Source organism: Geotrypetes seraphini, chromosome 4 (assembly GCF_902459505.1).
Source record: "Geotrypetes seraphini chromosome 4, aGeoSer1.1, whole genome shotgun sequence".
Taxonomy (NCBI): domain Eukaryota; kingdom Metazoa; phylum Chordata; class Amphibia; order Gymnophiona; family Dermophiidae; genus Geotrypetes; species Geotrypetes seraphini.
Window position 1 is genome coordinate 17,367,790 of NC_047087.1, and position 25,967 is coordinate 17,393,756.

Below are 25,967 nucleotides of genomic sequence, written 5' to 3' on the forward strand. Positions count from 1 at the left end.
TCTTTGCACCTGCATTGTGAGGTCATAGAGCTCTATGATTATAGAAACACGATGGCAGATAAAGGCCAAATGGCTTATCCAGAACATCCACTATCTCCTCCTCTCCCTATTGGCTAAGGCTCTTAACATTTGCATCTCTTCTTCCTATTGGTTACGGCTCTTCACACCTGCATTGTGAGGTCATAGAGCTTTATGATTATAGAAACATGACAGCAGATAAAGGCCAAATGGCTCATCCAGAACATCCACTATCTCCTCCTCTTCCTTCTTCTAAGAGATTCACAGTCCAATTTTTATGCAGTTCATCTTAGCCAGTTAAGTGCTGAATATTGCACTTACTGTAACTGAATGGGATAGCTGTCCAAATAAATTCAGATACCCAAAAGCCAGTTCCTGGATATGCCCCGGCATTGAATATCAAGAGATTGCACTGGCAGTGCTCATAATATAGACAATTACTGGCTGAATCTCTACCCCTTGGATTTTAGGAGGGGGTGCTGAAAAGTTATCAGCCCAACCAATAAGAGAATGATGTGGATATGGTTCAATCTATGATTTGAAACAATGTCAAAAAACAAAATTTCGTTTCTGCAAATTGATGCTTAATGAAATAAGATAACACTCTTTTCAGCTACAGTAGCAAAATAATGCTCAGAGTTTAGGAAGTTGGTTCGTTGGGCTGAGAACTTTGGACAATCAAGCCATTGTGACATCACTGATGAGATTGGCTCTTATTGGTGGAAGGAGGCATTATGACATCATAATCTCAGCTTTGGTTACCAGAGACTGAAAGCCTTCAAACTATGAGGGAGTGCTGAAAAACCAAGAAGATAATGATATGGATACGTTTCAATCAATGATCTGAAACAATGTCAAAACAAAGAATTTTGTTTCTGTAAACTGGCGCTTAATGAAAAAAGATAACACACTTTTCAGCTAGAGTGGCAAAATAACGCTCAGAATTTAGGAAGTTGGTTGGTTGGGCTGAGAACTTTTCAGTACCCCCTCGTATCAGTGTTATAGACTATTGTCCTGTTGAGAGCTACCAAATGCACCATTTGTAATAAAAAGATTGACAGGGTACACTGACCTTCTTTCTTCATTCCAGCTCGGAAGCATTTCCTCAACCTGCAGTATCTACACTGGTTTCTTTTGTCCTTGTCTATAATACACTGTCTGCTGAATCTGGAAGAAAGAGAAACATCGAAGTTATAACTGATTCAGTAGGGATGTGCATTTGTTAACAGATATATGGCAGAGAATGACACGGGGACAAAGTTTTCCCCGTCCTGTCTGCACAAGCCTCAAACACTTCAAAATATTAAGTAGCAGCATTCTAGAGCTCAGATTGTGATGTCATAATGCCTCATTCCACCAATGCCTAAGCTCCGTCCTCATCTGCACAAGCCCCAAACACTTTAAAATCCTAAGTAGCAGCATTCTAGAGCTCAGCTTGTGATGTCATAATGCCTCATTCCACCAATGCCTAAGCTCCGTCCTCATCTGCACAAGCGTCAAACACTTTAAAATCATAAGTGTTCTAGGCTTGTGCGGTTAAGGCAGAGCTTACAGGAATGGGGCAGGGACAGGGACAGCGACAAAACTTGCGGGGACAGAATGGGGAAATTGAGTTCCTGTGGGGATGGGAACAAATTTGTCCCCATCTTATCCTCTAGTATATGGTTCATTACTATGTGTAAGGGTGTGCTAAATCAATGTAATGCATGTTAACCTACAAATTAATGTGCACGAAGAAGGGGCTCATTTTCAAAAAAGAAAAATGTCCACAAAGTCGCTTAAAGGGGCAGGTAGACATTTTTCTTGCCAAATCCTTGCAATTCACTATTTTTGAAACCTATTTCCTAGATGATTTCTATGCTGTTTAGCTGTAGTTTATATAAATCTCAAAGGGGGGGGGGGTTAGAGGTAGGGTTACCAGACGGCCGGATTTCCTGGACATGTCCTCCTTTTCGAGGACATGTCCGGATGTCCAGACGGCTTTTCAAAACCTGGCACTTTGTCTGGGTTTTGAAAAGCTTCTAACAACGAGCAACGTCGGCACGGCATCTGCGCACAAGCGGATGCAATGCGGAGACATCACGCGCATGTTATCGCATCACACCAGCGCAAGCGCAGATGCCGTCCCAACGAGCACACAGGTCGAGGGGTGGGGCCAGGTGGAACGGGGCAGGGCCATGGGTCCGGATTTTCATCCCCCCAAATCTGGTAACCCTAGTGTGGGTGGGACTCGGGTGAGATTATGATTTGGACATTATTTAAAATACTTATTCATTGCACAAAAAAATCCACCTTTAGATGACCAGTGATACAATTTCTTCTCTGGAGCAGGAAAAGCCTCAGAAGTCAAGCGTGGTAAACCACAAAATGTTCCCACTCAAGTCATTGGCAAAAAAACCTCACCTTTTTTTAAATATCATTTAAATTCTATATTTTTCCTATTATAAATTGCATTCAGAATTTGTTCAACACATCTCATGAAAACAGTCATTAAACATTTCATGCAATTCCTCATTTAAATTAGTCCACTCTTTAAGCTATTTTTTTTTCCTTTATGTTTTTGTTTCATTGAAATTATAGATGGAACCGGATTGGTTAGTGAGAGTAGTGTCTATAAAATGCGCTGTTACCATTTTGCATGTGTGTGGGGAGATGAGCATTTATGATCTGAAGAGGATGTAACAAGCTTGCAAATTGAACCATAACTGATTTGGATTTGGAGGTGAGATCATTATGATACATGGTATTTCAGAAAATCTGGGAGCTCCTGAATAAATACTCTACTGCAAAACACTGGCTGCCTTGGTGGTAACACCGTGGCATAAGTAATCGAGCGGAATATAAGAGGATCTGACAGAGAATGAGGCGGCCCGATGTGAGGGTTCAAAGACAAAAGCGCGTGCCGACAAAGGTGCGCCGACAACCCAGCGCAAACAACTGAGCGCAAGGAGGAAGCGCGCCGAAGAAAAACTGTATTTTAAAGGGCTCCGACGGGGGTGTGGGGGGGAACCCCCCCACGTTACTTAACAGAGATCGCACTGGCGTTGTGAGAGTTTGGGGGGTTGTAACCCCCTCATTTACTGGAAACTTAACTTTTTCCCTCTTTTGACCTGTCACCGATCAGTCTTGAGATAAGTGAATTATGTTATAAATTTTAATAGAATGTGATAATAATTTGATACACTGCTGGCAACCTAGGACAATGCCATGGAAGATTGTGGGAGGGTTCGGGGGATCTCGGGGGATCGTGGCAGGAGGGACTGGGCATCCCTCCTGCCGGGGAAGATTGCGGGAGAGTTCGGGAGTGTCGGCAGGAGAGATTGGGCACCTCTCCTGCCGGCGATCATTCGGGGGGGGGGGGGAGGGGATGGCGGCGGCTTCGGGCAGGAGGGACTGGGCATCTCTCCTGCCATGATTGTTACGGGGGCAGGGCGATGGGTTGCCTGGACTGCTGAGCTAATTACGGCAGCCGCGATCAGCTCAGCAGCCCAATCCGGAACATATACCTGTTTTGACTTGGTCTAAGTCAAAACGTATAAGCTCCGTCCAGGCAACCTGTCAAACTTTTCGATTATAGCTGCCGGACGACTAAGTCTAGGTCGGCCCACATCTGGCCCACTTCCCACCCTACCACTCCTCCCAAAATGCCCCTTTTCGCTCTGGGCGCACAGAGGCAGTGAAAAGGCCTAAGCTAGTTTTAGATACGTCTAAAACCCTGTTCGATTATCAGTACTTGGACGACCTGTCTTTTTGATCGTCCAAGTGCCGATTTAGGCGGGTTTTTAGACGTGTTTTTTAAAATAAATTATTATGTACCTCATAATGTGTGGCAAGGTGGTTAGAGCTACAGCCTCAGCACCCTGAGGTTGTGGGTTCAAATCCCATGCTGTTCCTTGTGACCCTGGGCAAGCCACTTAATCCCCCATTACCCCAGGTACATTAGATAGATTGTGATTGTGAGTCCACCGGGACAGATATGAAAATATGCTTGAGCACCTGAATGTAAACCACAAAGAGGGGCATAATCGAAAGGAATGTCTAAGTCCGTTTTTGTCTAAGTCGCCCAAAGTAAAAAATAGCTTAGGACACATTTTCGAAAAATACGTCCAAATTTTTTTTTCATTTTGAAAATCTTCTAAGTATACGTCCTGCCGATCTGATCGTCCAAGCCACTAAATTGTCCATCTTTATACCACGTTTTTGTCCAACTTTTCGTCCAAGTCCAAAACGCCTAGAACAAGCCCTGTTGGACGTGGGAGGGGTCTGCAAAGTGATGGAATGCACACCCAGACATGCCACCTAAACAGTGGGGTACCTTACAGGGCACTGCTGTGAACTTCACAAAAAGGGTGCCATGTCTTCTCCTCCCTACAGCTCCCTTATAGGGCATGGTGAGCCCCCCAAACTACCTCCAGAATCCCCTAAACCCACTTATCTACCGCCCCAATAGCCCTTATGGCTGCAGGAGTCACTTATTTGCTAGTAAAAAAGGGTTTTGGGGGTGTATAGGGGAGTGCACATGTTTCAATATCAATGCAGTGAATACAGGGGCTTATGGGCATGGTTTCTCCTCTCCATAGGTCCCTAACCCACCCCCAAGACGGCTTAAGACGCTTCTGTGCAGCACGACTAGGCTTTCCTATGCCAGGCTGCCAGGTGATGATGTTCTGGAGGCATAATTTTCAAGTTGTGATTAATATTTTTATGGGGGGGGGGGTCGGTGGTCACTGGGGTAGTGTGTGGGGGTCTGTATTATGTGTTTGCAGTGCTTATTTGGTCACTTTAGGTGGGTTTTTGTGACTTAGACCATGTTTTAAATGGTCTAAGTCACAACATCCAAGTTCCGTCGATCCTGTGCTGTATAACTTTCGGTTATACATGCTGTACGACTAAGTCCCGCCCTTGACACTCCTCCTGAAATGCCATGTTTAGCGATGGTCGTTCAGTGGCACTATGAAGGCCTAGGTCGTTTAGAAATACGTCCAAAACCTGTTTTTATTATCGGCACTTGGACGTATTTTGACAATGTTCGTCCAAGTGCCGACTTAGGCCGGTTTTTGGACGTTTTTCTCTTTCGATTATGAGCCCCTTAGAATATAAGTTGTATATAAGTAATAAAATAAATCATTAACTGGTGGGGATCCTCAAGTCCTGAGAACAGCGGATGTGGTTCCTCTCCAGAAAAGCATAAGAAAGGAGGAGGTTGGGAATTGTAGCCAGTTAGTCTCCAATATGTTTATTATAATACTAGTCTTTAAGCCTGTTATATTAACGGGTGCTAGAATATATGTATGTCTGTCTTTCTTTCTTTCTGTCTCTCTCCCTGTTCTTGTGTCTTTCTTCTTTTCTTTCTGTCTCCCTCCCTCCTACTATTTGTCTTTCTTTCTATCTGTCTCTCTTCCTGTCCCCTATGCAGCATTTATCTCTCCCTTTCCACTTTCCTGTACAGTAGCCATATCAGCATTCCCTCCCCCTCCATTTGCCTGTGCAGCAGCATTTCCCCCTCCACACTTCCCTGTGCAGCATTTTCCCATTTTTACACCCCTCCCTCCCACCACGGTCCAACAGCACCCCTTCCCTGCTCCTCCGGTTCCTCTTCCCTGCTTCCCCGGTCAGCAGCACCTCTTTCCTGCTCCCCCGGTTCCTCTTCCCTGCTTCCCCGGTCAGCAGCACCTCTTCCCTGCTCCCCCAGTTCCTCTTCCCTGCTTCCCCGGGCCTCCTTCCAATGCCCCCCTCAATGCCTTTTAGACTTTGTTCCACCCACACCCTCCCCCCGAAGCCTGCCTGCCTGCCTCCCATCCCCCTGTGCAGTAGAACCTTTAATTTCTACCCTCCCCCATTCTCCCTTACAGTAGAATTCGGCATTTGCAGCATGTTTCCTATGTACCCCCCCGCCCCCCCACGCCACTACCGCTGCCATGCAGCCGACCCCACTGACCCTCCCATCATGAGACGAACACAAACCTCCGGCCTGCAGCAGCTCCACAGCACTCTAAACATTCTGCTTCGCGGCCTTCTACTGTCCTGATTTCCTCGGCAGTGAAAATCAAGACAGTAGAAGGCTGAGAAGCAGAATGTTTAGAGTGCTGTGGAGCTGCTGCAGGCTGGAGGTTTGTGTTCATCTCGCGGTAGGAGGGTTGGATGGTAGGCTCAACCCGCCTGCCCCGGGGGTCCGCCCGCAGGCATGACTGGTGGCCGTGTAAAGAGCGCAGTCAAAGAAAGCGCGGCCGCTTCATCTCGTTTGTTCGGTGGCGGCGGCCACCCCCTCCCCCAGCCCCACGGCTGTGATGCATCTGAGGTGGGGGAACCAACATCAACCCTGGATTCAGTGTCAGCATTAGGGTTTCGCCGGCCACCAGCGCTCAGCCGCACCGTGAGAGCCGGGTGAGGAAGGCCGCCGCAGCCTTGCGGCTTCCCCCCAGCTTCGCGGCTTCACCTTCTAACAACTTCATTTTTTAAGTGAAAAGCCGCCGCCGCAGCTCCTCTCTCGATCACCGCCTGGTGCGGTTCGAGAGAGGAGCCGTGCCGGCGGCTTGAGCATAAGTGCGATGCGCAGAAGGCTGGCTGCAGCAGTGGTAAGCCCGATGCGTTTAAGCACGCATGCACACTCTCGTGGCCATGACGGATCAAGGAACACGGCTTTAGAGTGCGCATGCGCGACTAACATTTTATTATTATAGATAAGTGAGGTCGGATTCCTCAGAATAACACTAAGACAGTGTTACAACCACAAAAGAATAGGAAAACATTCTCCTGTCGTCAACTAATGATAAAAAGACATTGTATTAAAAAAAAAAAAAAAATCTAGCAGTATTTTATTATATGAACCTTCAATATCTGCACTTTATTTGGAAAATAACAGAAATATAGCATACTTCACTAATAGCTAAACACATACCGGTAGTTATTTTTTTAATTCATTTTCTATCCCATCCTCCCAAAGAGCTCAGGATGTGTTACAGGTTAACATACATAATACAGTGGTCTCCCGCAAATTCAGGGTTCGCGAATCGCAGACTCACTCATTCGCGGTCTGCTCTGCCCGCCTCTTCCTGTAGTAAAGTCGGGCTACACCAATCAGGAGCTGCGTGTCAAAGCAGCTCCTGATTGGTGTAGCCCGACTTTACTACAGGCGGAAGAGGCAGTCGGATCAGACCGCGAGTGATTTTCTTCACCCGCCGGTGCTCCAGCTGCCCTCTCCTGCCTCCCCTGCCTTTTCACAGGTGAAAAACCACATTTGTGGTTTTTCAAAATTCACAGGAGTTCCTGGAACGGAACCCCCGTGAATTTCGGAGGAGTACTGTATACAGTTAAGAGGTTACAATTTTCCATAGTTACAGTACAAGATTTTACAATACAAGTTTTTATCTTAATGTGAGACATACCGAGGATCTTGTATCAATATACATTTCTTTGTAATCTATTGGTCATGGAAGTAAGGTGAACAGGTATGTTTTTATTGCTTTCCTAAAATCAAGGAGCCCTTTGAGGGATCTTATCTTCGGGACATTCGATTCCAGAGGGTCAGTATGAAGTGGGAGTAGGAATGTCATTTAGCAGTTTGCAGTTGAAGGGCACGACCAGGAGGCATTTTGAGGCGTATCTGGTGTAGTTAATCTACCAATGACGTTCCAAACACTCAAGTATTCAATGTCTTCTTGAGATAATCAGGATAAAGCCCGCGATGCTGTTCAACTCCTTGCAACAAGGCCTCATGCTACACTCAGTGCAGATATTGGAGACTCTGTAGTGTTATTTCAGAGCTGATTTATTGTTCTTTTTCAACACAACTCGACATAAAGGACCTGATTCTAAAAACGGCATCCCAATTGTAGGCAGCGGTAGGCATCCTACAGCTGTGTAATGGACCAACCGGGATGCATGATTTTAAAAACAATCAATGGGGCAAAGAACGCCTATAATGTATGGAGATGTCTAGGCATGCCTAAGGAAGGCACAGGAGTGGTTTATGCTGAGAAAACCTCCCCGTAGCAGTGCCTAGGCGCTTCTGATAGGTGTAAGTCAGATGCCTTAAATGTAGGCTTGTAAAATGCTGGCCTACATTTAAGGCATCTGTAGAAAATAGACGTGATTTTGGAAACGGCAGCTACCAGTGACTGGCATGCAGTAGACGCTCGTTATGCAGGCATCTACCGAGGCAGGCGTTGTTTCCAGAATCAGGCCCCAAATGTCATTTTATCAATGTATCATTGCTGAGTGAGAAAACACAAAAATTATAGCTATAATACCAAAAATTAAGCAAACATAATAGCAAATTTTAAGAAAAACTCAGTTGTATATAATTATCAGTGGCTTTGAGGGACTCCAGCATGGGCTTTAAAAATGTTTTAAATTATTTTTGGATCAAGCACAATCAAATTCATGGGAAAAACTTCCATTTGCACAGTTTTTCCAACTTCAGGTTTTCCTGGACAACCCTAGTGGCCAGTCTACTAAAAAAATGCTGGCTCCTCCTACATCCCAAAGGTTTGTTTTGGATGTTTTTCTTTTGGAAGTGGTTTTTTTTTTTTTTGGTTTTTTTTAAATGGTTGAAAAGGATAGACACACGTTTGAAAAACCAAGAAACATGTTTTGCATTTTTGAAAATGGTCATGTTTGGTACTGGATTTTTTGTGCATCTTCCGCAAAATGTCCAAACTCAGATTTGGACATCATATTGAAAATGGAACCTCCATGTCTGTTACAAGGGATGATTTTGTGCAAAACTTGTTGGCTGACTATTCTTCTGATGTACGATGGGATGCTTAAAAATCTACAATCAGGGGAGTAATTATGAATTATATGGCAGAGAAAAACGAGGAAGGAAATGGAGAAGCTGAAGGGTGAAATTAAACAACTGGAGTATAGCTGTTTGACTGCTTTTAGTTCAGCTATTTATAGAAGGTTGCAGCATACAAAGTATATTTATAATTCCATTTTGAGCTGAGAGGCAGGGTAGTCCATCTTTATGTGCAGATCTTTATATTATTCAGAGAATAACAGATCTGGGATCTGGGACTCATATAACCCCAGTGTTGCAGCAGAGAGTCCAGTTTAAGATTCTCTCAATCATACAGCAAACATAAGAACATAAGAAGTTGCCTCCACTGGGTCAGACCAGAGGTCCATCCTGCCCAGCGGTCCGCTCCCGCGGCGGCCCATCAGGTCCGCGACCTGTGAAGTGGTTACTGACCATTTCTATAACCTACCTCAAGTTCTATCTGTACCCCTCTATCCCCTTATCCTCCAGGAACCTATCCAAACCTTTCTTGAACCCCTGTACAGAGTTCTGGCTTATCACCTCCTCTGGAAGCTTGTTCCATGTGTCCACCACTCTCTGGGTAAAAAAAGAACTTCCTAGCATTTGTTCTAAACCTGTCCCCTTTCAATTTCTCCGAGTGACCCCTAGTGCTTGTGGCTCCCCACAGTTTGAAGAATCTGTTCTTATTCACTTTCTCTATGCCCTTTAGGATTTTGAAGGTTTCTATCATGTCCCCTCTAAGTCTCCTCTTCTCCAGGGAGAACAGCCCCAGCTTTTTTAACCTGTCAGCGTATGAGAAATTTTCCATACCTTTTATCAGTTTAGTCGCCCTCCTCTGCACTCCCTCGAGTACCGCCATATCCTTTTTGAGGTTTATCACGTTTCCCCGCGGGCACTAAAGGAGTTTTTTTTTGAAATCTACCAACCCAGAAAATGTTTGAGATCTGAAAATGGTACGATGTTGCATTTGGAGGGGAAGATGTTAGTCTCTCATGTTAAGATTGGGGCAAAAATGCTGTCCGTAGCAGGTGCCAAGCTTTGAAATGCGCTGCCTGGGATTCTGCGATTCTGTGATGGGAGGCTGAATTTTAAGAAAATGTTGAAAACACACAATTATTTGTCAATGCCGTCATGTGCTAATGCTATTTGCTGCTGAAGCCTTACCGTCCTGTAAATGTTTTTATGGGATTTGGGGCTCCTTTTATCAAGCCGCGCGTAATACCGCATGCTAAACCGCCGGCCGCGCTAACCGCTAACGCCTCCCTTGAGCAGGCGGTAGTTTGTAGGCCAGCGCGGGGGTTGACGCATGATGAAAAGTCACGCGTGTTAACCCCACTAGCGCGGCTCGATAAAAAGAGCCCTTTGTCTTTCCATCTTGTTGGATGAATTTGAAAAAAGGTTTTCATAATGATACGGTTAGTTAATGTTTTATTGTGTTTGGTCCGTCGAAACATGTTTTAGCATTTTTAATATGTATGCATGTAATTTTGTAAACTGCATAGTTTTTATGCAGTAGATAAAGTTTTAAATAAATAAATTAGCACCTTATTTAAAGGGGAAAAGATGTAATTCATGAATTTTGGGGGGTGTCTTGTCAATTGTGCCCAAGTTGCCTGACAAGTTTCAAGTTTATTTAAAATTTCTTATACCGCCTAATCAAACCTAGGCGGTGTACAAAAAATATTAAAACCGTCTATTAACTAAAGTACAGTTTAAAAACACACAACAACACTAGGGAAAATACTAACGGCCTCTTTTACAAAGCCGTGCTAGCGGCTGCCCTGCGCTAACGGCCCCGGAGCACATAGAGATTTAAAGGGCTTCGGGGCTGTTGCTGCACAGCAGCCGCTAGCGTGGCTTTGTAAAAGAGGCCGTAACTTTAAAAGACTAAAAGAATGGCTATGGTGCTGAACAGCTGTTAATTTATTCAGCTCCTCCACGGACCTCCCAGGCCCGACTTCTAAATCCTACAGAACAGAATCGGTTTTGGAGTATCTTGTAACAAAAAATTTAAAAGGAAAAGAGATCATGGCAGCGAAATCGGTACGGAAAGAAAAGGATAAGATCAAAGCTGGAGAGTGTAAAATGGCAGTTGCTTCATCTCAGCCCGGGACAGCACGGACGGCTGCAGAAATAATGGTAGAAATATCAGCAACTGTGGAGGCATCACTGGATTTAAAAACTAAAACCTCTTCCGGACAAAATAACTGAAGTGGGAGATAGTGTGGCTGTGCTGAATAGAGATATGGTGGCAATTGAACAGCGAATAGATTCACTGGAGACGGATGTCAAGCAGATTAAATCAGAAAATCAGAGACTAATTAACACTTGTAGGATTTTAGAAGGAAAAAGTAGATGACCTGGAAAATCGTAATAAGAGATGTAACCTGAGACTTGTTGGTCTACCCGAAAGTATTTTAGAAAAGGATCTGCAAGCCTTTTTGGAATCTTGGTTGGCTTCACAGTTGAATTTACCTAATGATGCTAGTCCCCTAAGAGTGGAGAGAGCACATCGTCTGGGAACTTTAAGGGAAGGTAACCAAAAGTCTTGCATTGTTATATTTAAAACATTAAACAATGCCCATAAGGACATGATTGTTAGAGCGATTCGATCGGGGAAGCAGTTAATTTATCAATAAAGAAAATACTTTGTTTCTAGGATTATTCCAGTAAGGTGGCAGCGCAGAGGAAGATTTTTTTCTCCGCTATGCACGTGCCTTGCAAAAAAAATAATGTACCCTTTGCTTTATTATTTCCAGCAACGCTACGTTTGAATTTTCTTATAAAACAACATTATTTCACTGATTATTCAGAAGCTGTTGATTTTATAGCTTCTCATCATATTCTTTCAAAAGAAGGAAATCAAAATAAAGAAGATTGAATTACAATGGTATATTAACAGTTTGAAAATTGGAACACTGGATACTATATTCTTTTTTGCCTGAGGAAACTATGACATTTAGAATGGGGGCAGTTGCTGGACATCTATTTGTATGATGTAATAGCTCTGCTTTTGAAAAGAAATAAACAGGGGATGAGAACATTTACTTGGTTTCTGTTTGGATTCAAAATATTACTATGGAGCACAGCTGATTATGATTATCTTAGAAAGACTTCAATATACAATAGCAAGTTATGAAGAGTCTGGTTAGAATTTAGCATCTATTGAGTGTGAGTTATGAATCATTTAAGTAAACAAAGACTTAATTGGAGCTTGGATGTTTATGCTTTAATGTAATGTAATGTAATTTATTTCTTAACACTGCTTGAAGGAAATACAGAATTGGATCTTTTGAATACAAGTGATAACTATTTCTCCAGTGTTTGGATATACACATGCAGCCACTGGTTTGGAATGATCCACATTTAAAGGAATTTCTAAAGAAACAATTCCTATTAGATTGAATTAATAACTTCAAGGAGCTTTGTGACCATTTGACTACTATGCGCCGATTGGAAAGGCTGCAGTATGGTATGAAGAGGAACTCAAGCAATTAAAACAAAATAAAATTCATCTGAAATAAAAGTCAAGAAAAGAATGGAGAGCAAATGATAATGCAGTTTTGGAGGGATATTAGCATGCAAAAGTAATTTACAAGATTGTCATATAGAAAATACACATTTTAAATACCGCTTGATGCATTACTATATTAGTTAAAGTTCAAGTTTAATAGAATGGCAAAAACCCGGTATGATATTAATAAAAACATTTTTGTGTGTTTAAGAAGCATTTAGATGGAGGACTTCGTAGTGAAAAATTTTTTTCAAAATGAAAAGTAATTAATGATATGTAGTACTTTCAGGAAGTTGATGACTTTATATAGCAATTGTTAAATTATATATCAAAGGTGTGAAAGTATGTAACAGAAACTTCATCTTGTATTATTTGCTTTACTTATGTTAAGAATAATATAATAGGGTGTTTGGTATGATAAGTCATTGTTGATGAATTTGAAATAGTTTATTTGAAATTGTATACATGGGAATTCTTTGAATTATATAGATGATTTATATACATACTTGGGTATTTAACTGAATATACGAAATAAGTAATGAGATTTATGGATGAATGGGTTATATAGATTGTTCTTGAAATATTAGGTTATGTTTATATGAATTCTATTCTTTCTTTTGAGACTTTATGGTAATATTTATTATCTTTAATAGCAATTTGAATAATTTATTATATAATATTATATAATTAATATATAGTATTAGATGGTTTTGTTGAATTTTATCTCATTTAAAAAATATTTAAATAAAGCTAATTAGAAATGATTTATTTTAAACTAATGAAAATAAATAGATTTCTTTATAGAATAGCTATTAATAAATATTTACAAGTTCTAGGGATTATTAGAATTATATTTTATTTATTCTATTTATTAAAGAGGTCGGGCTCGGGAAGGAGATGGGGGGACATAGCTATGATCCTAGACAATTTATTAGTCTGTGGTCAAAAGGAGTGCGATAATTTGGGGGGTAATTTTGGGGGTAATTTTTGGGTTAGATGGAGGGTTGTGATGGGATGGTCAATGGGAAGGGGATTTTGGATATGGGCAGAGGGGAACATAGGAGGGAGAGGGCTCAATGGAAGATGACAATAAATATGAATAAAAATTTAAAAAGAAATATGGAAGGTAATGGAAGTTTATGTTTTTCAATACATAATGGAGACTGGTGGCTGGGACAGTTTCTATTATTTAAATGGTTATTACTTAGGATATTTATATTTTCTTACATGATTAAGTGAATAAATGTCTTTAAAACTTATCTCTTGGAATGTGGGGGGGATTTCAACTTCAATAAAAAAGAAGATATTACAAAGTCTACAAAGACATAAGGCTTCTATAGTTTTTTTGCAGGAAACACATCTGTCTACACAGGAGCATGCAAAACTTCATACTTGGTGGGTGGGAGATATTATTGAAGCCCCGGCCCTTAATAGGAAAGCAGGGGTAATTATTATTTTCCATAAATCTTTGATAGTAGAAAAAATACATACAAATATTGATCCAAAAGGTAGATATATTTTGGCAATTGTAAAAATTAATGGGGTGGAATTGACGCATTATAACCTAAATGCTCCTAACACATATGATAAAAATTTTTTTCCAATATATTAAATAACTTGATTCAACAGGATTCTTGTCCTATTATAAGAGGGGGTGACTTTAATAGGGTGGCAGACCCAGAAGTTGACAAATCAGTTCTTAGAAGGACAGATAAGCTTGACATTTCAAAAGGGGTTCCTTTATTGTGTGATTCTCTTCATTTATTAGATATATGGAGAGTGATGCATCCATTAGAAAGAGATTATACTCATTGTTCTAGAGTGCACAATACTTATTCTAGAATTGATTATATTCTTTGTTCAGATATACTTTTTTCTAAGATACATGAGACGGGTATTGGTCCAACAAAAATCTCTGATCATGTATTTGTTTGGACTATATTTACTTTAATTTCTGAACCTTTGAGTACACCACAATGGAGATTCCCTTTAGATTTATATTATGATGAAAAATTTAAATAACATATTTTTAAATGTTGGAATAATTATCAACTGAATAATGAGCAACATAAGGAAACTCCTATTTATTTTGGGAAACTGCAAAAGCAGTTTTGAGGGGGGAAATTATTGCATTTTCAAGCCAAAAAAGAAAGCGCGGGATAGAGAGATTTTGAGATTAGAAAAACATTTAATACTGATTAGACATTATCATGCTAGATGTCCTACGGATGATAATAATGCTAATTTATTAGCAATTCAACATCAATTGAATGAACTTTTGCATCAACGAACTATCAAATCATTCAAATATTATCAATATCAGTTATATAAACATGGTAATAAGACTGGAGCTTTGTTAGCTCGTTTGGTTAAAGGTGCTAGTGGTAACACTAGAATTTTAAAAATTCAATCCTCCCAAGGTCAAATATATACTAAAGAAAAAGATATTTGTAAAAAATTTCAAGATTATTATTCATCCTTGTTTACATATAGTCATGATGATGGTTTATTTAGTGATACGTATTTATCTAGTTTAAATTTACCATGTGTAGGGTAGAATGATCAAATTCATTTAAATCGTCTACTTGGGGAAGATGAAATATTATTAGCTATTCAACAAAGTCCATTGGGTAAAGCACCGGGATTGGATGGATATAGAGCAGAATTTTATAAGATAATGGGGAAAAATATCTCTTCTTCTTTAGTTTCAATAATCAAATTAAAGAAAAAATTTTATCACCAACTTTACGTCAATCACAAATTATTGTATTTCCAAAGCCTGGGAAAGATCCCATGAGGGTTGAGTCTTATAGGCCAATTTCTCTATTATGTTATGAAGCTAAATTGTTGGCAAAAATTTTGACTAATAGATTGTCAAAAATTTTACCAGATTTGATTGCTGAGCCACAGGTAGGGTTTGTTAAGGGAAGAACGGCGGTCAAAAATATTAGATTAATGTTATCTTCTTTGGAATGGGTACGTCTAAAAAATATTCCTTCGTTACTTATTAGCTTTGACGCTGAAAAAGCGTTTGATAGGGTTAGATGGGACTTTTTATTTGCAGTTTTAACTAAATATGGTTTTATAGGGTTTTTTTCAAGATGCTATTAAAACATTGTATTCGGAAACACAAGCTAGAGTTTATATAAATAGGATTTTTTCAGATTTTTTTCAAATAAATCAAGGAACGAGACAGGGATACCCTTTATCATCATTATTGTTCATTTTAACATTGGATCCGTTAATTAGAGATATAATTTCTAATACTGATATTAGGGGGTTACTATAGGAGAATTTACTTTCAAAATAGCTGCATTTGCTGATGATATTTTAGTTCATCTAACAAATCCACATTTATCTTTGCAAACATTATTAGAAAGTTTTAGAGAATTTGGAGACTTTTCTGGATTTAAATTAAATATGGATAAGTCTGAGGCTTTAGCGACTAATGAAAATTTAATAAGAGAATGGGGTGCAAGTTTTCCATTAGAATGGTGCTGGAGACGGAATGGGGTGGGGCCATACATCTGGGTTTCTCCGTTCTTTAATATGGTAACCTTAAACTTACTTATAACATTCTCTTTCCCATTTTTTTTTTTTTTAACAAGGATAGAGCACAACTGTTTGATATGCTTATGGGGTTAACTCAGGGGTAGGCAACTCCGGTCCTCGAGGGCCGGAATCCAATCGGGTTTTTAGGATTTCCCCAATGAATATTAAGAACGGAGAAACCCAGATGTATGGCCCCACCCCATTCCGCCTCCGGCCCCGTCCTGTTCTGCCTCCAGCCCTGCCCCCCCAAAAGCCTCGTCTCTTTTTTCCAACCTCCAAGCCACGTCTGGAGGGCCTCCAGCATGCATGTATGCATGTGATGTTATCCGCGCATGCTTTTCGAAGGCCCTCCAGATGAAGCCGGAGCTCGGGGTTTTCCAAAACCCGGACCAACTGATGTGTTCTGGAAAGCCTGTCCGGGAAAACTAAAACCTGCCTTTGATGTGCTCGCTAAACCGGTTCTAGCCGGTTTAGCGTACATGTATTTTAGTGGCGGATTATCAAAATGGCATACCGAGGCCTTTTCCAAGTTTTCTAGCAGTCTCCGATACTGCCATGCAAATGTGGTACAACAAGGGTCATTAATATTCAAATGATCACGCCGAGCGATTTTCTATAATTGCTGAGTGATTCTCTAACCTTGTTGTGACACATTTGCCGCCAAAATCTGCCGACAGGTCTGAGCTGTCATTGCCTTACTTTCTGATCAGTGCCTGAGTGATGATTGGCTCAGGCACTGACAGAAAAGTAAGGTTTGACAGCTCAGACCACCCCCCCCCACACACACACACACAAATTTAAATAATAATAAAAAGAAAACAGAAGCCAAATTGAAGATTGGCATGAGAGATGCCCACTCTCTCCTGCCACCAAGCAACGCACCTCCGACACCCTCCAGGAGCAGGAGAGATGCACACTCCCTCCCACTGCCACACAAACCTCCCACCCAACACCCCCTATGCCTCCAATGGCCCCTACCCTTCCCCCTTACCTTACTTATGATGGCTGGCTGGAGGGATGCCTACTCCCTCCGGTCATCAGGCCCGCCATTTTGAAAAGGCGGGCCTGCTGGCCAGAGGGAGTGGACATCCCTCTGGACAGCCATTGTAAGTAAGGTAAGGGGTGGTGGGGTCGTCAGAGGCATAGGGTAGGGGGTTGCATGGTGGCAGAAGAGAGTGGGCATTTCTCCCACTGACGGGGGTATTGGGGGATGCATTGGGAGGGAGGGAGCATCTCTCCAGCTGTTGGGGGGTTGTTGGGTGTGGGGTTGCTTGAGTTCGATGGCTTGATTTGTTTTGTGTTTTTTGGGGGGAGGGGGTTACATTTATTCTGCGCATGTGCCCATTGCTATCACCAGCAATGGGCATATGCAAATTTAGTGAACTTTCACTACTCTCCGCCAACCTCATTTGCATGACCATTGTCTGAAGAATGACTCGCTTTTTTTAAAATTGCTACAATAACAGCTGCAATCATTTGAATATTAATGACCTCGCTGTACCACATTTGCATGGCAGTATTGGAGATTGCTAAAAAAAAACTCGGAAAAGACCTCGGTAAGCCCATTTTGATAATCCGCCGCTAAAATACATGCATGCAAAACCAGCTGGAACCGGTTCAGCAAGCAGGTCAAAGGCAGATTTTAGTTTTGAGACTCTGCCCCCTAGTGTCTTCTGGTCCTACCACCAATTTCCTGGCATCGACTTGGTTGGCTTTTGGGTTGTTTAGCCTGCTGATATCAAGCCAGTTACCTCGATGCTTGCAGTACCTGTACGTTGTGTTTCCTATGCCCATCGTTTGGGTTTATCCTTATCTTTTCCTCTGCTCTCCAGGGCGTGAAGAGTGAGTTGTTGGCCAGGCTGCAAAATCTCTCAACCCTGCTCCTACCAACAACACAGAATCTGACAGCACATGAGCACCACTAGGTCCATCCAGTCCACTTAATTTTACTACTGAAATCATTGTGCGAAGTCTTCTTGGCAAGTTTTGCAAGATTGTTTAGAAAAAAGAAGTGGAATGGCTGTATTGCAGAATGAGGAACCCAAGTTAATTGTGATTCTAGGGGGACTCAAACTTTCACGCAAAGTTGATGAATTACAGAATAAACCATAAGAACATAAGAATTGCTGCTGCTGGGTCAGACCAGTGGCCCATCCTGCCCAGCAGTCCGCTCCCGTGGCGGCCCTTAGGTCAAAAAGCAGTGCCCTAACTGAGACTGGCCCTACCTGCGTACGTTCCGGTTCTGCAGGAACTTGTCTAACTTCATCTTGGATCCCTGGAGGGTGTTTTCCCCTATAACAGACTCTGGAAGAGCGTTCCAGTTTTCTACCACGCTCTGGGTGAAGAAGAACTTCCTTACGTTTGTACGGAATCTATCCCCTTTTAACTTTAGAGAGTGCCCTCTCGTTCTCCCTACCTTGGAGAGGGTGAACAATCTGTCTTTATCTACTAAGTCTATTCCCTTCAGTATTACATAAGAACAGGCCATATTGGGTCAGGCCAATAGTCCATCTAGCCCAGTATCCTGTTTTCACAGTGCCAGTCCAAGTCACAAGTGCCTGACCAAAACACAAACAGTATCCACATTCCTTGATACCGATCCAGGGCAAGCAGTGGCTTCCCAACCCCAACCCCTCACCCACCCACCATGTCTATCAATAGCAGACTATGGATTTTCCCTCCAGGAACATGTCCAAACCTTTCTTAAAACCAGCTACTACAAGAAAGTACATTGAATGAGAAATAATTCCCCTCTCTTAGGGGATTATTTTGTCATCTAGTCAACAAAGGATTTACAATTTATGAAGAAAACAGTTCTTTAACTTGAGTATGCCAACACGTTTTCGTGAAATGACAACTATTTTATTTGCTAGAGATTGCAGTGTCTATCTCTTTCTCCTCAATATGTTATTTTCTGATGCTCCAAGATCCTTAGTAATGATTGGACCACCTGGTGCCAATGCGTTGACATAAATACCTCCTCTCTAAGGTCAAGCCATGATAACAGTCATAAAATTTATGGTCTCCATGTAGATAACCCTTATGAGAACAACCATATATAGTGTGCTTCACACTGCATGAATCACAGCAGCCTGACTGTTTCCTGCTAGTAAATGAAAGTTACAGAGTAGGAGGGGGACACATCGGACTGGGACAGACTATGATGAATCGATGCTCTTCCTGATGGGTTTCCATGGCCAGAATTTAGAGAAATGGCAGATGGCCGGTTGTGGTTTCTGCATATATTTGTGCTGAAATAGATGTTATCAAACTAAGCTCCTACTTGTCAATGACGTCACTCTCAATACTCCTGCAACCACAACTGATCCTGGAACATCATCAGATAGAACGTAGATAGCAAGAGTGTGTCCCACCACAACATTCCTGAGTGAAGTCTACGCAAGGCCTCACTCCAGCAGCTATGGTGTCGTGAGTTTTTATCTTGCTAATTTATGGACGAGCAAAAACAAGGGAGAAAGAGAGGAACAGCATCTTTAAAAAAAAAAAAAAATGTTGTGGTGGCTTGCAGTCAATAGATGTCTAATAGATGTCAGAAAAAGACAAGCTCCTCTTTTGGAAAAATTCTCTTTGGAAAGAGAATTGCGGAATTTGGGCCAGTGGCTACAGTCTCTAGATTCTCGGTTGTGATAATGCACAGATAATGCAGTACCTGCATGTGTAGACATGATTCTTCCGGACGCTTCTTCGAAAAAATCCTTTGCAGCCATCGCAGCTCGCAGCCCCATAATGCTTTCCGGTGGCTCGGTCCCCACAGATGGCACAAAGAGAACTAATTCCATTGGCAAGGAGTCCTGGGCTAGTCGATTCCGTTGTAATTGTTTCTGTAGAACAGAAATCATTTTTGAGACCTTTCACCACTAAGAGATCAGTTAAAATCATAATATTACATCTCATTAGTCAATATTAAAAGTTCAGTACATAATTAACTATATTTGCCAAGGAAACCACCATATATATCAAGGATCTCAAAATCCCTCCTTGAGGGCCGCAATCCAGTCGGGTTTTCAGGATTTCCCCAATGAATATGCATTGAAAGCAGTGCCTGCACACAGATCTCATGCATATTCATTGGGGAAATCCTGAAAACCCGACTGGATTGCGACCCTCAAGGAGGGACTAGATTATATATACTAAGGCAGACATGGGCAACTCCGGTCCATGAAGGCCGGAATCCAGTCGGGTTTTCAGGATTTCCCCAATGAATATGCATGAGATCTATTAGCATACAATGAAAGCAGTGCATGCAAATAGATCTCATGCATATTCATTGGGGAAATCCTGAAAACCCGACTGGATTGCGACCCTCAAGGAGGGACTAGATTATATATACTAAGGCAGACATGGGCAACTCCGGTCCATGAAGGCCGGAATCCAATCGGGTTTTCAGGATTTCCCCAATGAATATGCATGAGATCTATTAGCATACAATGAAAGCAGTGCATGCAAATAGATCTCATGCATATTCATTGGGGAAATCCTGAAAACCCGACTGGATTGTGGCCCTCAAGGAGGGACTTTGAGACCCCTGATCTAGAGGGAGAAGGAAGAGATCTTGTGTTGACCAAAACAGGACCAGTTTCATATTACCTTAAATTTTCTTTCTTGAAAGGTTTCAGCCCTCTTGACTTGCTGTAGTTGGAAATGAGCCATTCAGGACCCACATTAAGAAGAAATCAGTTTTGGACGGCTCTAGCAAATCGCATTCTATCTTTAGTGAGCTTTCACCTCCAGTTTAACTGTATTTGTCGGTTCCCTGACGCAGGACCGAAACGTGGCACGTCGGAACCAGCTACTTTTCAAAGCTAAGTGAAGGATTTTATAATTTCCATCAAAGGCTAAGCATAGCTGTAGTAGCTAGCAACATAACAGTTAATGAGAACTTACACCTGGAGTAATTTGCAGTGAACACTGCAATGATTGGGTGGTGAGGCGTAACATTATGCCTTCATGTCTCTGAGCAGAGTTCTACTTGACAACTATTATATACAAAAATTCATGGCACGACCCCGTTATACCCAAGTCAGGCCCCTCTCCAACCCAGCCTTGCCCCCCCCCCCCCAGCTCCAGCCCCCTCAACCTGCTCTTGTCCTCAGGACCGCGTCAGGAGGGCATCTGCACGTGAGCAGATGCAAAAGAATGATGTCACATGCATGCTGTGCATGCAAGTGATGTCACACGCATGCCGTGCATGCAAGTGACATCACCGCATTGCATCCGTGCATGGGCAGATGCCCTCTCGACGCGGTCCCAAGGTAGAAGCTTTTCAAAACCTGGACAAAATGCCAGGTTTTGAAAAGCTGTCCGGAAGCCTGGACATGTCCTCTAAAAAGAGGACATGTCCAGGTAAATCCAGAAGTCTGGTAACCCTATCCAGGACATATCATAAGTATTTTAAACAGAAACTGCTGACACAAAGGCTGCTCTAAAATACAGGGAAAACTGACGTTTATGCACCAAGGGACAGATTCGATAAATGGTGCCTAAGCATGCCTCTACATTGTAGGCGCCATTTGTAGAATCAGGCCTAGCGGTGCCTAAGTGGACTTAGGCATCACCAGGCATCGTTCAGGTAGACGCTGGTAATTTAGGCCAGGTTTTACCAGGCCTGATTTACCCGCACCTAACTCAGACGCCTATTGATGTCTAAGTCAACCACGCCTATTCTCTGCCCCTAAACAGACCTACTTTTCGAGTAGGCATTGTAAGGCATCGAAGGGTGCCTCGACTTAGATGTTCCGCACGGAACTCTTAACTGTTTACTCCTCCCCTTTTATGGAGCCGCATTAAGACTTTTCTATCGCTGGCCATGGTGATAGAAACTCCGATGCTCATAGAATTCTTATGAGTGTCGAAGTTTTTACCGCCATGGCCAGCGATTAAAAAAGTATAACACGGCTTCATAAAAAAAAAAAAAAGGGGGGGGTCATTTTTTGAAAATTTATCAATTAACTTCAATGGCACAGTCAATTACCATATACAAAAATGATAACAAATACCACTTCCAGAGAGCACGTATCCAAAATATATTCTCTTATAATTCTAGCTACTCAGGAAAAGGCCTCAGAATAGGAGCCTACGCGCAGTCCTAGCACAGACTGAAACTTCAGCGTAGCTGCTCCTTGCTCCAATCATTGGCCAAAAAACCTGAGAGTTTATTCAGTACATTTTAAATATTTTTTAATCTATATATATAAAATCGGATGTATGTATGTGTGTATGTGTGTGTGTATGTGTGTATGTGCCGCGATCACGCAAAAACGGCTTGACCAATTTGAACGAAACTTGGTATGCAGATCCCTCACTACCCGGGATGATATGTTCTGGGGGTCTCACGGCCCACCTGCACACGTGGGAAGGGTGGGTTCACCCAATAATGTATATGTTCTTGCTCCTGGAAGTGAAACTAAAAATGTTGTTTATAATCAAGTTTTGTGTTTGTTGTATTGTATTCATTTTGTCAAATATTTCACATTATAATTTGAATATTGTACTTTTTATAAAGTAAAAAAATATTTTCATTCACCACTATAAAGTATCTTTATTTGAATCCATTTACAGTGTTATTGCTATAATTAAATACCCGTGCAACGCCGGGGCATCAGCTAGTAAATATATATAATTTTTTTTAAACTTTTTAAAAATTATTTATAAACTCATATTTATAAACTCATATATATATTTATTAAAAAATATTTAAAATGTACTGAATAAACTCTCAGGTTTTTTGGCGAATGATTGGAGCAAGGAGCAGCTACGCTGAAGTTTCAGTCTGTGATAGGACTGCGCGTAGGCTCCTATTCTGAGGCCTTTTCCTGAGTAGCTAGAATTATAAGAGAATATATTTTGGATACGTGCTCTCTGGAAGTGGTATTTGTTATCGTTTTTGTATATTGCGTTTTGAACCACTTCGGGTGAATATATCTTGGAGTTTACAGTCAATTACCATGCCATTTATGTTAATTAACATCATTCGGGATGTGCGTGGATTTTAGTTCGGCATCGCTAGGCCTCTGTGATTCGGGCACATAATCATCTCTTGAAAACCAGGACAGAAACATGTGTGCGCTAGCCCACAGACATTAATCTTTGCCATTTTAGAAAAATAAATGTGTTTTTTTTCTCGGTGCTGTCACCTGTGATCCTCTAGTGCAGGGGTGTCAAAGTCCCTCCTCGAGGGCACGAGATCTATTAGCATACAATGAAAGTGGTGCATGCAAATAGATCTCGTGCATATTCATTAGGGAAATCCTGAACCCAACTGGATTGTGGCCCTCGAGGAGGGACTTTGATACCCCTGCTCTAGTGGAGGGCTGTTCACATACACATACTTAGGAGCAGAAGCAAATCTTGATATTGATTGGTTCCAAAGTGGGGAATGACTGTGTATTTTCTGGGCATGCCCAAAACACACCCAGGCCACATGCATTTGCTATTGTTTATTGAAAGCTTCTTTACAGCTGCTAATCACTGGGGAGTCAATTCAGAGCACTTAACTACTACGACCACTGTCATTTATCATTTCTATAGCACTGAAAGACATACGCAGCACTGTACATTTAGCATACAATAGACGGTCCCTGCTCAGAAGAGCTTACAACCTAATTTGGACAGACAGACAGGACATCTCAGGGAGATTCTGGTAGAGGAAATGATACAATGAGTTTATGTTCTTGCTGAGTGTGGCGCACGTCAATGGCGCACCCACACGATAGTTGGACCAGACTGGATTGTGCCAAGAACTGGGAAAAGAATTACAGCAAGAACATCTACAGATTGCAGAAGCCAAAATGTTGTATACATGATTAAGTGCCCTTGTGACCTTATCTATATAGGGAGAAGCAGTAGGCAAGTCACTATTTGTCTTAACGAACATAAATCCAGAATAGGGAGAAACAACACCCTTGGGATCACGTCACATGGAGAGTCACAGATCAGGCTATAGAGGGGTGGGAGGGTGCTAATTGTGATGGGCTTTTAAACTATAAAGAGCAGAGGTGGATATTCTCTTTGGAGATCGAGTGGAATACACCAGTGGTTCCCAACCCTGTCCTGGAGGACCACTAGGCCAATCGGGTTTTCAGGCTAGCCCTAATGAATATGCACGGAGCAGATTTGCATGCCTGTCACGTCCATTATATGCAAATCTCTCTCATACATATTCATTAGGACTAGCCTGAAAACCCGATTGGCCTAGTGGTCCTCCAGGACAGGGTTGGGAACCACTGGAATACACTTCTATAACTTACTATGGGGCAGGGGTAGGCAATTCCGGTCCTCGAGAGCCGGAGCCAGGTCAGGTTTTCAGGATATCCACAATGAATATGTATGAGATGCAAATCTATCTCATGCATATTTATTGTGAATATCCTGAAAACCTGACCTGGCTCCGACTCTCGAGGACTGGAATTGCCTACCCCTGAAATAGCTGAATGAAGGCTATAGTAAGTTATAGAAGTGTATTCCACTTGATCTCAAGGGATTACTGGTATGTAGTTTGTTTCTCTAATAAGCCTTATTATACTCTCTTTAATATGTTTCTGGACAGCTGTTGAGACGTAAAAACATGATGACGCCATAGTATACGTTTAGGTTTACGGAGATTAAAAAACGCCACCGCCATCTTCGCCCCTAAACAACTTCGGGTGTAGATGTGGTTGCAAGATTGCATACGGTAAGCAGCTTTATTCTATATTAAGAAGAGTAAGTTGTAATTTAAACTAAGTGCAGTATACATATCAGTAATTTTACTATTTTGACTTGTATGTTAGGGGGACTGCCTAGAAAAAGCCGATTCGGTGCAACATGTTGGCATCTGCCCCCAGCCGAAGTCATATAAAGCTAAGAGTTCATCTCAGATTGCATGCACGTGGGTTTTTGACATGCACATCCCAGCTTTGTAAAATGGGATCTTTGGAGCTTATGCAAGATTTAAAAAAAAAAAAAAAAAAATACAGCATCCAATCAAGAATAAGATAAGATTTCCTTACGCATCCAGGGGAGGGTGGGGGGAGGGAAATGTATTTTGATTATTAAAATTACTTAATTATAATTTTGAAAACACATAATTGTCTTCTTGTATTAATAATTGAGAGGAGGGGGGAGAAAATGATTGTTTTATGTATAAATTGTGTATTTAATAGTGCGTTTTATGAAATATTTATGTTGAAGTAATTGTATTGCACTGATGATTATTATTATTAGGATTTTATATACCGCCTATCAAGGTTATCTAAGCGGTTTTACAATCAGGTACTCAAGCATTTTCCCTCTCTGTCCCGGTGGGCTCACAGTCTATCTAACGTACCTGGGACTATGGAGGATTAAGTGACTTGCCCAGGGTCAAAGTTTAAAAATCAATAAAGATTTATAAAAAATACAGCTTCTTATGTCCCGTAATTTTCGACAGGGAATCATTGCGGCTCACAGCAAGAAAGAATGCATTTGTGATTCCAGATTACAGTGAGCAGATAGAGGGTCCTTTTACAAAGGTGCGGTAGGGCCTTAATGCGCAGAATAGCACGCGCTAAAATGCCGCGCGCTAGCCACTACCGCCTCCTCTTGAGCAGGTGACAGTTTTTCAGGTAGCGCCCGGTGCGTGCGCTAAAAAGACTAGCGCACCGTTGTAAAAGGAGTCCTTAGTGTAGATACTAGTTCAGAGTATGGGGGAGTGATAAATGGGAGGCCACGGATAGCATTTGTAACTACAAGGGGAAGAGGTATGTTTTTAGTCTTTTCCTGAAGAGAGAGTGTGTGGCAATCAGCCGCAGGTGAGCTGGTAGATTGTTCTAGATGGATGGTCCAAGGAATTAAAAAATGGAAAACATTTTTGTCCGGCATATTTGTTGAGAAGATGGGAAAGGTATTTTAAATCATTGTGTAAGTCTTGAATTGAGAAAAGTGTGAGAGACTGGGATGCAGGTCACTAGTCCATTGGAGCTTTCTCCGTAGAGGCCTAGTGCAGGGGTGTCAAAGTCCCTCCTAGAAGGCCGCAATCCAGTCGGGTTTTTAGGATTCCCCCAATGAATATACAGATCTATTAGCATACAATGAAAGCAGTGCATGCAAATAGATCTCATGCAGATTCGTTGGGGAAATCCTGAA

The 25,967-nt window shown here is 41.8% G+C and overlaps 1 protein-coding gene across 1 annotated transcript in view; it reads right to left on the reverse strand.

The window, feature by feature from the left end:
- LOC117359659 (hepatocyte nuclear factor 4-beta-like) overlaps positions 1 to 25,967 on the reverse strand; it is a 122,684-nt gene that overhangs the window by 72,458 nt on the left and 24,259 nt on the right. The window contains exons 2-3 of the mRNA XM_033942859.1: positions 19,516 to 19,714; positions 1,091 to 1,185 (exon numbers count right to left, since the gene is read on the reverse strand). Of these exons, the coding sequence (XP_033798750.1) occupies positions 1,091 to 1,185; positions 19,516 to 19,714 (294 nt within the window). The remainder of the gene's footprint in view (positions 1 to 1,090; positions 1,186 to 19,515; positions 19,715 to 25,967) is intronic.